This window comes from Martes martes, assembly GCF_963455335.1.
Source record: "Martes martes genome assembly, chromosome: 1".
In the NCBI taxonomy this organism is placed as follows: domain Eukaryota; kingdom Metazoa; phylum Chordata; class Mammalia; order Carnivora; family Mustelidae; genus Martes; species Martes martes.
In genome coordinates, this window is record NC_137888.1 from 11,474,017 (window position 1) to 11,492,239 (window position 18,223).

Sequence of the window (18,223 nt, forward strand, 5' to 3'; positions counted from 1 at the left end):
GTTCGGTTGGTTAAGCATCTGCCTTCGGCTCAGGTCATGGTCCTGGGTTGCTGGGATCGAGTCCCCCATCGGCCTCGCTGCTCAGCAGAGAGTCTGCTTCTCCCTCTCCCTCTGCTGCTCCCCCTGCTCATGATCGCTCACAAATAAATAAATAAAATCTTCAAAAAATAAAATAAAATGTGTTAGGTGAATAGGAATTTCAATGGAAAATGAGCACAAGCTTTTTTTTTTTTTTTACTTTAGTAATTGGTTATTTTTCTTTTGGTGCTGGGTTTGTTGACAACTTGTGTCTCTCTATTCCTTTATTGTAGGAGAAAGCCAAGCTCACTGACAACAAGAATTGGATTATACCATTGACTGCATGAAGAGTAGGGTATAACTTCCAATAATTAAAAATAAAAAAATCCTGGCTTTCATTCCTAGGGACCCAATGCCCCTACAACCTTGCAGTGCTATTTTGGGCAGAGATTAAACTCAGGGCTGACCCACAGTGGCAGTCAGGGAAGGACAGACCTGAAAAGCCCCGTTCAAGTCCCCTCTGATTGCCTTTTCTAGCTAGCTTTCGCACGCTGGGAAATTTCTGATTTTATCTGCTCACATGCTCCCATCAGGAAGAAACAGAATTTCCTGAAGCCTTTTATGCTATGAGTTTACGGACTGGATAGGGCAGCCTTTTAACACTGCATTCTAGAAGGGAACCCTATTGTCTTATTCTTTGCAGGCTGCCGTAACAGAACACCACAGAGCAGGCGGCTTCTAAATAAACATGTTATTTCTCGCAGCTCTCGAGGCTGAGGGTCCAACACCAAGGCACCGGCACACCTGGGGTCTGGGGAGGGTGGCTTCCTGATTCCGAGCCAGCCGTCTACACGCTGTGTCCTCATCACAGGGCACAAGGGCCTGCCAAGGGAGCTCTCTTGGGTCCCTTTTATAAGGCTGCTAATCCCATGCCTCCCAAGGTCCCCACCCTCCCTAACACCTTCACATTGGGGATTAGGTTCCCACATGTGAATTTGGTGGGGGACACACACATTCAGTCCAAAAACAAAAAAAAACAAAACAAAAAAAACCCCAAAACACAAAACAACAACAACAACAAAAAACATTCAGTCCAGAGTGAATTTAAACCAGTCCTGGTGACTTTGCAGACACTCGGGAGGGAGGACCTGGGAAGCAGGTGGCCTTTCCCACACTTGGCATGCCACAACAAAGTCTTCCACACGACGGGCACAAGTGACAGGACCAATGTGTCACCAGATGCCTATCCTGTGGGCACATTCTAGATAAGAAGCTAAGGATAAACTGGGTGCTGCCTTTCAGGTTTGGTGTGGGAGGCACTCGGGCGTGGTTGGCTACGGAGACAGAGCCTTAATAAAAGTACACGGCTCAGTCTTTGAGTGGGTCAAACCTGTCTTACCTTTGCATCCCAGAGCTTAGTGGAGATGCCTGCATTTGGTAAGTGACTATAAAACTTATCGTTCTTTATTGTTTTCTAGGCACACACCCCCTAGGGCTTGACTATAAGCCAAATCATCTATTTCGTGGAGGCTGATATCCTGCATCATTTAATGGAGGCTTTTGGGGGGGGATTAACTTGAGATTTGGGGGGCCTCTGCAGTAGGTACATATACAGTTATCACATCATTCCTATGACAACACACACGGGTGACACTTTCCTCCCAAACTCTTGAGAATGAAGTGACAGAACCAACGTTTAATATAGAGGAGGTAACACACATGTAACCTAACCTATGTAACATACATGCAAGTCAGCTTAGGACCATAGATGGCATTCAGCTCAGAAGCACTAAGTATAAGGAAAAGCCTGACCATGGATGAATGAAAACAGCCTTATCGTGTCTATATAAGGGGAAGGAAAACCACAAACGTCGTTCAGGTAATGGGTCAAGTTTATTTTTTTCATTATGTCATTAAACTCCCCCAAATCCTGGGAAGTAGGTTATTATTCCCACTTTATTAATGAAGTGGGTTCTTTTTGAAAAAAAGATTTTATTTATTTATTTATTTAAGAGAGAGAGAGAAAGAGAGAGCATGCATGCATGCAGGGGAAGGGGTAGAGAGAGGGGGGAGCATCTCAAGCAGACTCTGTGCTGAGTATGGAGCCCAACGTGGGGCTCAATCCCTCGACCCTGAGATCATGACTTGAGCTGAAACCAAGAGTCAGACGCTTAACTGACTGAGACGCCCAGGTGCCCCATGAAGTGGGTTATTATGCCCATCTCGTAGACATGAGGAAGCTGAGGCTGAGAATGTGATTAGAGTCACAGTGGCAGGAGCGACATTCCAACCAGGTCTGACTCCTAGCTCATGTTTTAAAAGGAAACATCCCCTGAAGAGGAGGAGACCAATGGGGAATAGTGGGGTCGGTGTGATACTGTTCATCCAGTGTCCAGGGGAGGGGCTGCCTTGACCATGGGCTTGGCTATTCTGTGGTGTACATGGGGCATAGCGGTTCATACCATAAAACAGCAGTCATGCAGCCTGTCACCTGATTCAGCAGACCCCAACTTCCGCCAGCCAAATGTTGAGTCAGCTCTACCCACCTTCTCCTACAACTTCCCTTCAGGGAGGGAAAGGCCTGCTCTCACAGCTAAACACACTGGAAGTCTGCTCTGTGTATTTCCCATGGGGCCCGGGGAGCATGAGCCAAATACCAGGTATCCGTCAGACTGGGAAGCTTCTGGCACTCAGAGGATCTGACCTTAAATCCTCTGGCACAGAAGGTGCTACCACCTTGCGAGATCCTGACTGGATGGCCTCCTAGCCTCCTTTCTCCATCGTCATGGCCTCAGACTAACACTAGGCAAAGAACGGGAGCCTACGTCTGAAATGCATATGATTGGCTGAGCTTACCTTTTCATCAGAACCATTCTTCCAATATTGCACGTTGTAAACCCATGAGTTATAAATATTCCTCATGGTCCATGTTTCAGGCTCATTCTCCATTTTAGGGGCTAAGAAACGCATGTGTAAAGAATTAGCAAGTACTTCTACTTGCATTTCAGGTGGTCCGATCATGGCTAAGAGGAAGAAAACAAAGGAAAATGACAGTCAAAAGTCACGTTTTAAAAACATCAATATTTATTTTTCATAATTGGGCAAACCAACTGGTTGACTGAAGCACCCTGCTCTTTGATGAAATTTTGCTATGACATTGATTGATGTGGTCAAGGAGGGTAGCTGGAGTTTGTTTCTTAAAACAAACAAACAAACAAACAAACAAAACCTGATAGCCTTTTGTTTTATTAACCAAGTTTAGCCCATTTATGTTTATTGTGATTTCTGATATATTTGTAATTATTCCAACTATATTATTTTGTGTTTTCTATGAAGACGTGTGTGTGTGTGTGTGTGTGTGTGTGTGTGTGTGTGTGTTTTGTTCCTTTCCTTTCTTTCTATTGGGTTGAATTTTCTTTATTTCTTTTGCTGGGTTGGAAGCTATAGATGGTAATTCTACTACTTTTAGTGCCTAACATACATAATCAATCATATATACTTTCCAACAAAGTCTGTAGCTGTTTCTGCCCAATGTTCTTTTACCGGATATTCATGTGGCTAGCCCCTTTGCTTTATTTGGGTCTCAGTTCAAATGTCACCTCCTCTGAGAGACACTTTTACCACCCTATGTAAAGAGCAGCTCCCAACACGTCCTACCCCAGAACCTTGCTTTATTTTCTTGAGAGCCACAGTCACATCTGTCATAAAATATGTATCTATTGGCTTCCCTGTCTTCCCCTCCATTAGAGTGTAAGCTTCATGAGGGCTGAGATTTTGTCTTGCTATTATAACTTCTGCACTAAGAATCTGCCTGTCTTATAGTAGATGCTCAATAATAATTGTACAATGAACAATAAACATCTCTAGGTGACTGCTGTTTGAGTTATATCCTGTTTTCTTCTCTGACTGCTGTTATTATTACTTTTTTTTGAAGCTGCTAATGGGCCTGCTTCCAGCATTCTACCTTGTCTTTAATCTGCTGGTAGCTAAAAACCAGATAAGAATATTTATGAGATATCTTTTCAAAGTAAGTATAAACAGATTCTATGTGACTTCTTGCAGCACTTTCCTGTCATATAGCCTTCAAGAGGCAAGGATCCAAAGTAGGGTAGCTGTGGCTAACAGCATGGGCACAGGGGCCTGGCTCTGAATCTTTACTGGGCCACGCCTTATCTGTGTGACCTTTGGGCAAGCTGCTTATCTATATGGTATTAATTTCTAAAGGGAATTTCCGCAGATGGGCCCAACATAGGAATTGGAACCAGGCAGGCCCTGGTAAGTCGCTTAGCAACTACAGGAGCAGAAACCTGTACTACGTTTTGGAAAACTGACTACTGTGAAGCTGCTAGTATTTTTTTAATGTTGATTTTTCTTAGCTTTTGTAAAGATACCTTTAGAAAAGATAATACACTTTGATAATTTCTGACTCCAGAAATAAGAGTTTTGTTGTCCAAGCCTGGGACATAATTGGGAAAGAATGGAAGGGTATCCTGGCTGCAGGCACCCCCGGGAAAGGCGGAGCTGTGGGAGCCCTGGGGGTCCAGAGCCAGAAGCGGTATAAAGACCGTGCCCCACACAGACACAATCCTTGCAGGCCTTATCTAGAGCTTCTCCTTGGAAGGCTGCCCTTAAGTTTTGTCCACAAGGTTCTTGTCCCCCCTTATCCTCTTACTGTCTCAATTGCTATCAGGTGGTTTGATCAGTTTCCAATTCCTGATGTTCTAATTATGTTCACCTCATGACCTCTGGTGAGTCCCCAGGACCCCCCAGATCTAACCTGGGAACCTACTGTCGGATGCTTACCAGCCGGCCTGACCCAACGCACCTACCATTAGCTGAATCCATTGCTCTGTCCTTCATTCTGGGCAGGCTGGCTGTCTGCACCTGGTCTTTCTGTCTCTACCCTTGCCTTGAATAACCTTTATTCTTCTGCCTGTCATGTCGCATTTCCTTCCGGCAAATGTGCTACATCGATCCTTCCGGTTCTTCTCATTAACAACATTGGCCTCAACTCATTCTTACCCACAAGGCATTAACATTAATAGAGTTACACTGAATTACCGTGTTAACTTTATGACCATCCCTTCCTGTCTTTCCAGCCACAGTCGTCATTATATTCCCTAAGCTCCTTGAGCAAGGCCATCCACTCTGTGGGCGCTCAAAAAAAATCCCTCCATGACCAGGCTACCCCAGGGGGAAAGAAAACCAAGGCGCGATGACAGCATTAGGACAAAATGGAAAACAAAGTGGCTTACTGTCATCCAACGGACAGAAGGTGATGTTTACCCAGTCAGAATGCTCATCGGCAAATTCAGCCCTGACTCTCAAGGTGTGATCACCATACTTGGAAAGATTGGAGAAATCACATTCCGTCAAGGCAGTCCTCGTGCACATATCTTGGAATTTCTTATAACTGTAAAACCAGAAAAATAAAACCATGAAAGTTCTCACTTCAGTCCCTCTGGGGCTCACGGGTGCTTTATAAATCCCTACTACCAAAGGATAGCGGAGGATAATGCGAGAAACATAAACCGAATTCTTAATTATCACTTCTGAGGAATAGCATGCATTATTTATGTGAGCACTTCCCCAACTTTGCTCCATGGGATTTCAGTGATTCTTGAGATATCGTAAGGTGTTCAAAAAAATAATCTGTCCCTGGGTGCCTGAGTGGCTCAGTCAGCTAAAACTCTGACTCTTGATTTTGGCTCAGGTCATGATCTCAGGGTCCTGAGATCGAGCCCCGAGTTGGGCTCCCTGCTCGGTGGGAAGTCCGCTTCTCCCTCTCACTCTCCCTCTCTCTCTCAAATAAATAAATAAAATCTTAGGAAAAAAATCTGTCCGTGGTCAAACGATTTGGGGCAGAAACTAGGTTAAACATAAAGAAGTGTCTATCTTCATAACAGAACTTCCTCAGCAACATTTGTATCCTAGTGAACACATGTCTCTCCAAAATGGGCTTGAGTCTTCAATATATTTGACCAAGAAAGCTTCCCTCCTTGATGATGCTATTTATGAAAGCAGAGGGACACAGTCTGTGAATACTGATCTAACACAGATTGGCCAAAATAGGTCTGTTACAAGAATTTCAAACAGCGTCCCACAAATGAGTTCTGCAATTACTCTGGAAAAACTATGCAATGATTCACTCTTTTTATTTTTTTTAAGAAACATATAATGTATTATTAGCCCCAGGGGTACAGGTCTGTGAATCGCCAGGTTTACACACTTCACAGCACTCACCATAGCACATACCCTCCCCAATGTCCAGAACCCCATCCCCGTCTCCCTACCCCTCCCCCCCACCCTCAGTTTGTTTTGTGACATTAAGAGTCTCTTATGGTTGGTCTCCCTCCCGATCCCATCTTGTTTCATTTATTCTTTTCCTACCCCCAACCTGCCCCCCTCCGTTGCATCTCCACTTCCTCATATCAGGGAGATCATATGATAGTTGTCTTTCTCCAATTGACTTATTTCACTAAGGATAATACCCTCTAGTTCCATTCACGTCGTCGCAAATGGCAAGATTTCATTTCTTTTGATGGCTGCATAGTATTCCATTGTGTATATATACCACATCTTCTTTATCCATTCATCTTGCAACGATTCACTCTTACACAGATTTGTTTTATACAATGGGTTTAGAACAGAGCTGGAGCCCTGACACCTACCCTTGAAGGGAGGGTGGCAGACACGTGAAGTTGATGAAGGAAAACGATGTCTGAGAAGCCTGACAGGAGTGTGTGACCACCTCGCGACCACTTGAGGAGGGCACCCAGGCTCTAGTCTTGCAAAAAGGGGGGGGGTTGTCTGATTGGTTCCTCAGTGTACCTTCCTCTGATTTGGCTGTCCTTAGAGGTGATAACGAAGGTGATGATGATAAAAATAGTAACAGCCCACTTGTCAAGCACATAGGTGTCAGGCGGGGCAGGAAGTGTTTTTACCCGTATGACCTCGAGTCCAGGAGGGCAGAACAGGGATCGCTCCTATTTTAAAGATGGGGCGCAGGGATGGAGAACCTGAGAAACTTGCCCAACAGAGCTGGGATCGGCTTGACTTCAGAGCCCACGGTCTTAGGTACCACACCATACCTCATCACGTCCTGGGTGATGCCCAGAACAATTTCTGACTAAAAGTAGGTAGAGATAACTGGGCTCAGGCTATTCTACAATCTGCTCTTTTCTCACACTATCTCACAAACATTCGTCAACCCAAACTCTTCATGGGCTGCCTAACATCCCACCGTTTGGAGACCCCAGAGGTCACAGCATGAAGGGGGCTCTCTCTCCTGAGGTCACTTCCTTCATTTAAACTAATGTATCGACTGGCTGGAACATGGAACATTCCAGAAGTTGTTTTGCAATAACTTCTCTCTCACCAGGTCATTTTTATGGCATTTAGACATATTTTTCTCCTTGTTAAATAGGTCATAGAACCCATTCCCCACATTTACATCTCCTTTTCAAAGATGTTTCCATATTCAAATCACCAATCCACCCTCCTGAAGTGCGCTGGCTCTGCTCACCCCACCCTGCACACACATGTAAGAGTCTGTGCTACCCACCTCTCAAGCTGAATTCCAAACAAATCTTTCACAAGCCACGGAAAACAGCAATCAGATTTTTCAAGATCAAATTTCTTCCCCAGGGACACCCCCAGCACACGCTTTGTTTGCCCCAGCATATCCCATGCTCAATCCGGATGTCCATGCTAAGGACACGTGGCACCAGGTTGCTGGGAAGCCACTGGGAACTCGTGCCTACAAGACTGAACATCCCAAACAAAGGCCTCTACTACAAGGGCACAGAATGGAACAACAAAGAATAAAGGGGTGTGCGGGGAGAGAGAGATAGGGAGGTTAATTTTGCAGAGTGAAATCTGTAGAGCTGTCAGGACTGCAGAAACAGACATAAAATTATCAAACCAATGAGTGGTAGAAAATATACAGCGGGGAAAAATGAGTGACAGAATCACCTGTCCTAAATCATCGAGGAAACTGACAAATCTGGTGAAGGACTGTAGGTCAGATGGAAGTCCAGCCCCAACATGGAAGGTGCCAACCTCAACAGCTACAGGGGGTGATGTAAGAGATCATTCTTGTTCTTAGGAAATTCTCCATGAAATATTAAGGAGCAAAGGGCACGATGTAAGACAAAGAGGGACAAAGGAAACATGGCAAACCTTAAAAACCGGTGAATCTGGATATGAGTTATTTGGAAGTTCTTTTGCACTGTACTTGAAATCTTAAAATCTTGAAATCTAATCTTAAAATGAAATCTTAAAATTCTGTTAGTGGGGAATTCCTTTGAACTAAGAAGTGCCCCCAAAAGTCAACAAAGATGATCTTATTCATCTTTCTATGTCTTCTCGGCTTCAACAGGCCTGGGATGTGTTTGTAAAAGAAATCTGGATGAGAAGGAGTGTGGGATTAATGGGATCTGGGACTCTATGTTTCCTCCTGCTTCATCGAAGTGACTGTCTGTCTTTGTATGTTTCTGAGTCACACTGGAAGCAGGTGTGTTGGCTCATCACCCTTTGGCCTCCTGCTGCTGTTTGCACTTGGCATCAAGGTGTGTCACCTGCATCTAGCCCGTGGTGTATGATAGCGAATATGAGGGAGGGCTGGCAGAGGGAAAAACTGACAGGCGGGGCCGGTACTGGGAGATCAGAGCACCTCTGAGATAACCGTCTCGGTGACACTCACCCTTCCTTCGTAAGCCTCTGCTGCTTTCAGAGGCTAGAGCTTTTCACAGTGAGTAGCTAGCTGTCTTACCCTCTATTTCAGGACACAGCCACAGAGTAATTGAGCACCCATTATGCAAATTATGTGCACCCCCCCAGTGTGTCAGTGTTCTGTTATCATCTGCTGGAGGGGATGGGTGATAGCATGGCAAGGCCCCTCCTGTTTTGCATACCTCAGTTTTCCTGGATGCCTCCCACTTGCAAATTGTTGACTTCGAGCAATCCTGCTCTCATAAGTGGAGATGATCTCAGTTATGCTTTTTCTCTTAGACAACATCAGTTGTTGGGCACCTGGGTGGCTCAGTTGGTTAAGTCACTGCCTTCGGCTCAGGTCATGATCCCAAAGTCCCCGGATCGAGTCCCCCATCAGGCTCCCAGCTCTGCGGGGAGTCTGCTTCTCCCTCTGACCTTCTCCCCTCTCATGCTCTCTCTCACTCTCTCTCTCTCAAATAAATAAAAAAATCTTTAAACAAACAAAAAAATCAATTGTGACAAATCCCATATGCTTGTGTGACAACAGGCTACCACTATGGCCAATGACATCCATAGCCACGTGATCAAATGTCTGTATCTACCTACCAGTGGCCCCGTGGTCATCAAACGATAAGCTATTCCAACAAGAAAAAGTTAAAAAAGATTTTACTTGTCTCTTTCCAGAGAAAGGAACTTTCACAAGAATCTCCCGGACAGAGAGAAAAAGGTCAGCAGGGAAGTTCCCTGCGGGTTGTCATGGTCATGCGGACGACGGCAGTCAGGCTCTTTCCTGTGGTCCGGCCCAGTGACCAGCTCAGGGCCTCCCTCCCAGGAGCACCCCAGACTCACCTGTGGTACTGAGCTGTGAAAGTCAGATTCCCTTTGGGAAAAGCAGGCAACTCCCACTGTAGAATGTTCTTGAAATTAACTGACTTCATTCTGACGTTTTCAGGAGGTGGCACCATTCCTAATGCTGTAAAAATAAAAGGGAAATGTCTGCGTCTTTGTTCCTCAAAAAAGTTGCACTAGTAAACGACTGTATCCAGCACTCGGGTCTCCTGTGTGGCTCCATATCTTCAAGTGGGCAGTGGGAAGGAAAAAGACACACATGAGCTGTACTGAGGAGTCTGGATTTTATCTGAAGAATCCATGGTGGCGGGGCGGGGGTGGGGGGCGGGGGTGTTCGAGGCTGGGGTGGGGCAGAGAACAAGAGTCAAGTGGGGACAGAGCGGGGTGACCAGGATTTAGGTGGTGGGAGAAAGGTATCAGGAGGCGGGTAGATGGATTTCAGGTATATTTCCAGAGGTATAGATTCTAGACTTTCTGATACATTTGGTGTGGAGAGCTCAATATTCATTCCTGGCTTAATCATCTGAAGCCCTGATTGGGGTTGGGGACAAGGACATCAAGAGTCCCATTTCTGCTGCATTAGGTTTGAGATGGGGAGAGAGATGCACGCAGAAATGTCCCAGACAGCCGGAGAGAGGAGCCTGGTGTGTAAGGGAGAGATCTCGGCTAATGGCAGAAATCATTTCTAAACTTTTTTTTTTTTATTTTGTTTATTTATTTGACACAGAAAGAGAGATCACAAGTAGGCAGAGAGGCAGGAGGAGAGAGGGGAGGAAGCAGGATCCCTGCTGAGCAGACAGCCCAATGTGGGGCTCGATCCCAGGACCCTAGGATCATGACCTGAGCTGAAGGCAGTGGCTTTAACCCACTGAGCCACCCAGGCACCCCATTTCTAAACTTTTTAATAGAAAATATCAAACATACAGAAAAGCAGACGGAAGAGCATGACAAACCATTGCCCGCCCATCACCCAAGGGGGCCAACAGAGATTCACATTTGAGTCACCGGCCTATAGCTGGTGTTTAGTACCAGGGTTCTGCTGGTCTCCCCTACAGGGATAGTGGAGGGCCTGGGCAAGAACCAGGCTACACAGAGATCCGGCAGAGGTGAAGGATCCCAGGTAGAAACAGCCCGAGAGGTAGGAGGAAATCCAGGGCCGAGTGGTATCCTGGAAGGCCGGGGATGAGTTCATCAGAAAGGAAAGAGGGGTCCATGGTTGTTTGGAGCCGGGCAGGAAATTTAGAGGCGGGCAGAAAAGGTTTCGGTGGATTTAGAACTCCGAAGGCACAGAGCGGTGCTGTTGGGGGGCGGAGCACCTCTGCTGGGGTGCTGAGGACTGAATGGGCGGCCCTTGGTGGCCGGACCCGGCACCCGATCACCTCCAGTGCGCCTCTGGGGTCCGTTCAGGGGTTACCCCGGGGCCACCGCTGCCGGCGTCCTAGCTCGGCCTCCAGTTCCCAAGCGAACGTCGGGCCGCGGAGCCCGGGAGGCGCGCGGCGCACCGACCAGCCGGCGCCCCGGGGACAGCCCGGCGCCCCCTCCCCGCGGTCCCCTCACCTGACACAAGGAGGCAGCCGCCCAGCCAGCTCCGCAGGCTCCGCGGCATGGCCGCGCCGGGAGCCTGGAGGGCGCTCGGGGGGCCGCGCCCCGAAGAGCCCGCGGGTCCTCCGACCCCGCGCGGTGGCCGCTTCCTGGTACTGGATGGGCGGGGCTGCGCGAGGCCCCGCCCCTCCCTGGGCCCCGCCCCGGCCGGGATCAGGCACCGCCCTTCGCGTGGGGAGAGGGCTGTGTGCGCGGCGGGGGGAGGTTTGCAGGCGGGTGGTGGGGAGATGCGGAGGGAGGGGACCTTGCTTCCCCCAGCGGGTGGGTGGAAAACGCCAGTAGTAAAACGGTTGGAAAATTGTCCGCGCAGTGCCCGGACTGGGGAGACACCTCCCCCAAAACTAAGTGCGTGCTTTTCCGAGTTGAATAAATACACTGCAACTGGCACCCAGAGGTTCTACCCCGGGTTACGGGCGGTGGTGGTTTTTCTTGACACCATTCAGTATTCCCCAAGTTTTCTGCCGTGAAAACTTTCTCCAAGTTTTCTCTCCGATCCCATCTCCCTGCAAATAGCTTGATTTTAAAACACTCCATCGGCAAAGACAGTTCCAAAGGATCTTCTTCGCCCCCTCTCACCCAGGGATAAACATCACAAAATCAAGTCATTTACGGGGCAAAAACTTGTTACTTTCACAAGACCGCTTGAGAGAGGTTTAATTTCCTCTTCTGAAGCTCGGGCAGTGGTGAGGTTGGAAATCCCAGAGCAGGGTAATTACACGATGATGTAAGGCACTGCTTGAGGTGACCACCAGCAACACAGCCCAGAGGACGAATGTTCCCTTGCCCCTGCTGGCCGCCGCGCACACAGGAACTTTTGTGTAATCCCAGAGAAGCCAGCAGAACCACTAAGCGGCTGCCTTTCACGCTAATGAGAAACGACTCTGAAGACACTAGCAAGTTTGTATTAAGAAATATTTATCCTTCACCAACTTCAGACCATTATACAAAATTTAAACACACACATACACATAAGAGCAGCCATAAAAAGGGTATTCCAAAAGATCACTCTGGAAAGCTTTCAAAATATGAGAGATGATTCAAGAGGGCGGAGAATCGGACTCTTCACATGACAAAGTCCCTTTCCTGGGCAATTTCATCAGGTCATTAAATAACTCCGTCTCCTCTCACATCTCTCTCCTTTGATACTTTCGAATGGTTGTAAAAATAATCTCTTCAAAGCCCTTGAACTAGGACTCGTAATTGTTACTGTCCCCCTTGTGAATGGATCTAGAAGAAAGGTCTGAGAAGCCTGCTCTTGGGGAGAGGGGAACCAGATAGGAGGTCCCACACCATTGATTCACCTTGGGGACCTCTCAGGGTTGTCACATCCCCGCCAGAGTCTTCATTCCTGTGTATTTTCTAATATTTCTCTTAGCACCACAGGATCTTGGAGATTACCTAGTCCAATCCCCTTATTTCCTAAATGAAGAAACTGAGGCTCGAGAGGCTAAGCAAAGTACCCAGAGTTACACATGGAAATAGCAGCAGAGTCAGACTCGAGTCCCAGTTCTTGTCTGGTGTTCTAGAACGTCCCTTCCCCCTTCCCCCCTCCACAGGAACTTTGGTCACACATAGGACACCTGGCATCAGTGCGCACAGCTTCTTAAATTGTTAAATAGGACCTCCAGGAATTTTGTGTCTTATTTCTTCTGAAGACCTTGAAACAATTTTGCATTTGTTCTCTCGCTCTTTTTTTTTTTAATTTTAAAATTTGGCACAGAGATTCTATCCCTCTCTCTCATGCAAATGTTTCCTATTAGTCACCTGCCCCACACTAAAGTTATTTACCCGTGAATTTGTCTTCCTCACTCAAACCAAGGAGGGCTGGACAAGCGGCCTAGAGCCGAATTTTCTGAGCGTAGGTGACAGAATGTGACATGTGGCAGGAACCCAAGACTGGGCTGGATCTTCCCTCCTTCCAACATGGGCTTCTGTTTCTTTGTGGGTCCCTGCCTTCCCTTCCTACTCTTTTCCTGTCTGCTTTCTGGCTCCTTCCTTGAGCCTGCTGGACTCACTCCTGCTGGGTGTCTTTCTTGTCTCTCCCCATTCCCACCCTGGCTAATTTCATTACTTCCCAGAAATCTCGCAGAGCCCTGGACCACCCCTGAAAACCACTTGGGACATATAAACAACGCACTGAAGGATCCACTGGTCCGGTTCCGACTCCCCTCCCAGATTGGTAATTTGTATGCAATTTGCATAGATGACATCACCAGGCACCTCCGAGGAGAAGCCGCAGTCTCCCACACCGGCCCTCAGGAACTTTGCGGACCACAGAGGAGGAAGTGACTGTGCAGGGAGGGAAACCCTGGAGGTATGGGTCAGTCCACGTTCATTAAATATTTGGGGGGTTCACCTCATTATATAGCCATCCCCGATGTCAACATCTGGCTCAGAACTGTCACTTTTGTCAGAAAGCACATCTTCAGGCCAAGGGCACTCCGCAGAGGGAGTGGGTATGGGTAAGGGTGCCTGTGTCCCTTCCCCGCCGGTGGCCAGAAAGCTTGGTTCCAGTTTGTGGGAATCCTCTAGGTCGTATGTCTCTTCTGGAAAACTTGGTAACGCTGGAGGGACGTCCGAATCGTCATCGAGGGTGCTCACGAATACAGAGCTCAGATTTACATTGAAGATAATTTTGTCCCCAGCCTCTTCCGTGGAGCTGCCGTCCTCGGAAAAGCGGTCCCGTAGCAGCTTCCCTTGCCCGGGGCTGGGCCCTGGTGCCATCAGCGGCTCCGCCTCCGGCTCGGACAGGTCAGGTTCCTCGATGTCCGGCTCCAGGCAGTCCTGCCCGGTGGCTGAGGAGGCAGAGGTGGGACCCGGAAGCCCACTCAGCAGCCCGTGCTTGGTGTAGCCCCCTGTGCTTGTCAGAGGGGCCGCGGCTTCATCGTTGCTGTCGCTTTCGTCGTCGTAACTGTAATTCCATACTTTCTTCTTCCTGTTAATATGAATCACCTCCACGAAAGCCACTGCTTCCAATGGTGGCATCTCAGGGAATACCCAGGCGGACAAGTTATTAAAATTCTTTAAAAAGAGAGAGAGAGAGAGAGAAAGTATCAATTCTGTTTGTTCTTTACTTTCCGACATAATAAAACTCAATGGGAGTAACTGCCCAGGGATGAGAAGGGTGACGATGACACCAGCAACAGCAGGAACAAGGGCTAACAGGTATGTACGGTTTACTTACTATTTACGGGGCGCTCGTCCTCCTGCTCACGCATTATAATGCATTTTACCCACACAACCCGGCCACGGAGTAGGCTTGCGCTTCTTCTCCCCATTTTACAGGTGAGAAAACGAGGCAGCGAGGTGAAGAAACTTGGCCAAGTTCATGTGTAGTGGGTGGGGGAGGCTGCATTTCAAGCTAGGAAGGCTGCCCGTGGTTCTGGCTTCCACTCCCTCCTATCCCGCCCCCCTCGCTGCTTCTTACATGTCAGGGGGATCGATCCATTTAGATTCTGGATTGCCAAGATATTCTTAAAGGATGTCAGGGAACCGTGGGAGAGGAGAGATGCTGGGGTGGGGGGGGCGATTCCATCAGGGTCCCCTGGACCGGAGGACCTTAAAGATGGGGAACACCCCCAAACAGGCAAGACTCACAGAGATCATTCTGTTCCAGCTCTTGGAAGACACCACTGCCAGGATACAGCTGAGCTGGGTGAGCTCTGGAGAATACAAGGCAGGCTGAGTCTTGCCCTGAAGGTGGATTCTGTCTCTAGGTTAACTAACTCCAAGGAGGCTAATGGGGAGGAGGCGGTCCACCTGTGATGGTCATTGGCATCGTCCTCCTCTCTTATTCTCCTGTGCCTACCTGGGCTGCCCAGTTTGACAAACCTGCTCTTCTCCTACTCTATGCAATCCAGCTTTGGGGTGAATTTTTCTATTGGGTCGTTCATCTTTTTTCTTGTTGATTCATAGGAGGTCTTTATATAATTTGGATGCCAATTATTTGTTGATCATTTATATAATTATGATTATTTGTTACATATATTCTCTCCTAGCTCTTACTGCTTTACATCATCAATGACATTCGATGAAAAGAAATTCTTAATGTTAATGTAAAAAAAGAGTATCAATGTTCTTCCTTTATGGTTCTGCTTTTTGTGTCTGAGAGAATCTTCCTTACCCCAAGGTCATATAGAATCTAGTCATATAGTGTCTTCTAAAACTTTAACAGTTTTGCCTTTCACGTTAGTCTTTAATATACCTGGAACTGATATTTGTGTATGGTGTGAGGTAGAGATCCAACTTCATTTTCTCCCATATATTTACATTTATTGATCAGCCAATCCTTTCCCCATGGCAATATCTACTCATTGTTAGTCATGTTGCCCCACGAGTGGGTCTGGTTCTGGGCTCTCTACTTGACCAAATCTTTGTTAATTAATGCCTTGCAATAAGGTTTTATGATTTTCTCCACAAAAGACCTGTACTGTCTTCTATTAGATTGACTCCTTAAAATGTTTTAAGAATATTTTTTATTACTAGTGTAATGGTATTTTTGTTGTTATTTACTAGAAAATTTTCTTTTAAAGATTTTATTTATCCATTGGAGAGAGGCAGAGTGAGCAAGCGAGCAAGAGAGCACAAGCAGGGGGGAAGGGCAGAGGGAGAAGCAGACACCCCATTGAGCAGGGAGCCTGATGCGGGGCTTGATCCCAGGACCCCGAGATCATGACATGAGCGAGCTGAAGGCAGATGCTTAACTGAATGAACCACCCAGATGCTCCTGTAATGGTATTTTTAAAAAACTGTGATTCCACTTAACTGTAGGATTCCAAGTTCAAGACCAGGTAAAACTAATCTATGCTATGAGTAATCAGGACAGTGATTATTCTTGGTGGGAGGTCCTTACTAGAAGGAGTCAGGAGAGATACTCTTGGGCAGGCTGATGATAGTCTCTTTCTCAATTCAGGCACGAGTTACATGGATGCACTGAGTTTGTGAAAATTCACAGAGCTTTACACTATGATTTGTGTATTGAATTTCTTGGATGTTGAAAAGCAGCTTCAGGTTTATTTTTATTATTTATTTTATTTTATTTTATTTTTTTAAAAGATTTTATTTATTTATTTGACAGAGAGAGAGAGATCACAAGTAGGCAGAGAGAGAGGGGGAAGCAGGCTCCCCGCCGAGCAGAGAGCCCGATGTGGGGCTCGATCCCAGGACCCTGAGATCATGACCTGAGCCGAAGGCAGAGGCTTAACCCACTTAGCCACCCAGGAGCCCCGATGTTTATTTTTATATTGACTATTTCATAGATATCAACTCTGTCAAACTTATTAACCTTAATAGTCGATCTCTAGATTCATGTGAAGTTTTTAACTTCACCAGTTATATCATTTATAAGTTATCATTGTCTCTGCCCTGACTCCTCAGACTTTAAGGTCCAGGAGGGCAAGATTTTCCATCTGTTTTGTTCACTTCTGTATCCCTAGTGCCTGGAGCATGTGGACACATGGTAGGTCCTCAGTAAATATTTGTTAAATGTAAACACCAAAAGAAACAAAAAACAAAAACAAAAACAAAAACACCCCAAAAGAACAAAAGAAGGAAAAAATAAAAAAATGTAAAAAGATGCCATTAAAATTTTTTTAACATGTATTGTCAATTAAACACATATACACAAATACACTAGGTATTGAGTGTTTTGTTTTGCCATTCCTAGAGTTTTTACTTAAACACAGAGTAACAATTTTTTTAGCCATTTACCTTTTTTTCTTTTTAAACTTTTTTTTCTTATGTTCACTTAGCCACTGTATAGCATATATTATTAGTTTTTGATGTAGTGTTCAATGATTCATTAGTTGTGTATAACACCCAGTGCTCATCACAACATGTGGCCTTCCTTAATACCCATCACCCAACTACCCCCTTCCCCCCAAACCACCCCTCCTCTGAAACCCTCGATTTGTTTCCCTGGGTCCATAGTGAGGGTAACAATTTTTTTTAAAGCTTTTATTTATTTATTTGACAGAGAGATCACAAGTAGGTAGAGAGGCAGGCAGAGAGAGGAGGAAGCAGGCTCCTCGCCCAGCAGAGAGCCCAACACGGGACTCGATTCCAGGACCCTGAGACCATGACCTGAGCCGAAGGCAGAGTCTTTAACCCACTGAACCACCCGAGGCACCCGAGGGTAACAATTTTTAATGGAGGAATACTAGAAAGACACAAGCTACTAACACCTCCTCTCAGTACTTGGATCAACACAATAAATAATGGAGATATTTTATATATATATGTATATATCCTTTTAAAAATTTTTTATTTATTTTTTTGGATGCATCTTAGGGAGGGGAGGAATTCCAGGGAGACCTGGGGGGAGGACTAGTAACCCAGGCAGAGAATTTATCAAGGAGGGAATGGGTGTGGTGCTAAAGGCCTTTTTATCTCAAGGCTGCAATAAGAAATAGCAGTTAGAGTAGGATTTGCCCAAGACCTCAAAGCCAAAGGAATAAATACAGCTCCGACAGGAGCAGGTGGATTAAGGTTGTGATAAGGAGGCAACTGGCTGCTGGCAGAAAAGACTTTGAAAAGTATTTTACACTGTGGGTAAAAAATGTCCATTCTTGGGGCACCTGGGTGGCCCAGTGGTTTAAGTGTCTGACTCTTGGTTTCAGCCCAGGTCATGATCTAGGGTCGTGGGATGGAGCCCTGTGCTGGGGAGTCTGCTTGAGAGTCTCCCTCTCCCTCTGCCCCTCCCCTCTCTGCACACCTGTTGTGCACTCTGCCCCCCCCTTTCTCAAATAAATACATTTTAAAAAATGTCCATTCTTGAAAGGCAAGGATCACAGTGTGGGTGAAACGCAGTACAGAGGCATCTAACCTCTCTCCTAAGGCACAGCCGAATGCCGGCTGGGCTCAAACACCAGTTGTAACCAAAAATCTCCCAAAGCGCACCCCTCCCCCCATGAGCAACCCCTCCCCCAACCCGCCCCAACCAAATAAGACCAAGAGAAAGAAGAGTACAATTTTATCCACTGCGGAGGAATTTAAATATGTGGTTGTTTAAAAATGAGAAGAAAAAGGTGAAACGAGTTCA

General features: G+C 46.6%; 1 protein-coding gene across 5 annotated transcripts in view; it reads right to left on the reverse strand.

Annotated features, from left to right (window-relative positions):
- LOC308338479 (interleukin-10 receptor subunit beta-like) overlaps positions 1-18,223 on the reverse strand; it is a 55,778-nt gene that overhangs the window by 12,535 nt on the left and 25,020 nt on the right. For 2 of the 5 annotated variants that reach the window (XM_080796582.1, XM_080796581.1), the window contains exon 9: positions 12,085-14,205. In XM_080796582.1, the coding sequence (XP_080652708.1) occupies positions 13,537-14,205 (669 nt within the window). In that variant the 3' untranslated portion in view covers positions 12,085-13,536. Of the gene's footprint in view, positions 1-2,874; positions 3,042-5,273; positions 5,432-9,582; positions 9,707-11,139; positions 11,284-12,084; positions 14,206-18,223 lie in introns of those variants that run through there. The other 3 variants (XM_080796583.1, XM_080796584.1, XM_080796585.1) reach the window with 3 other exon arrangements.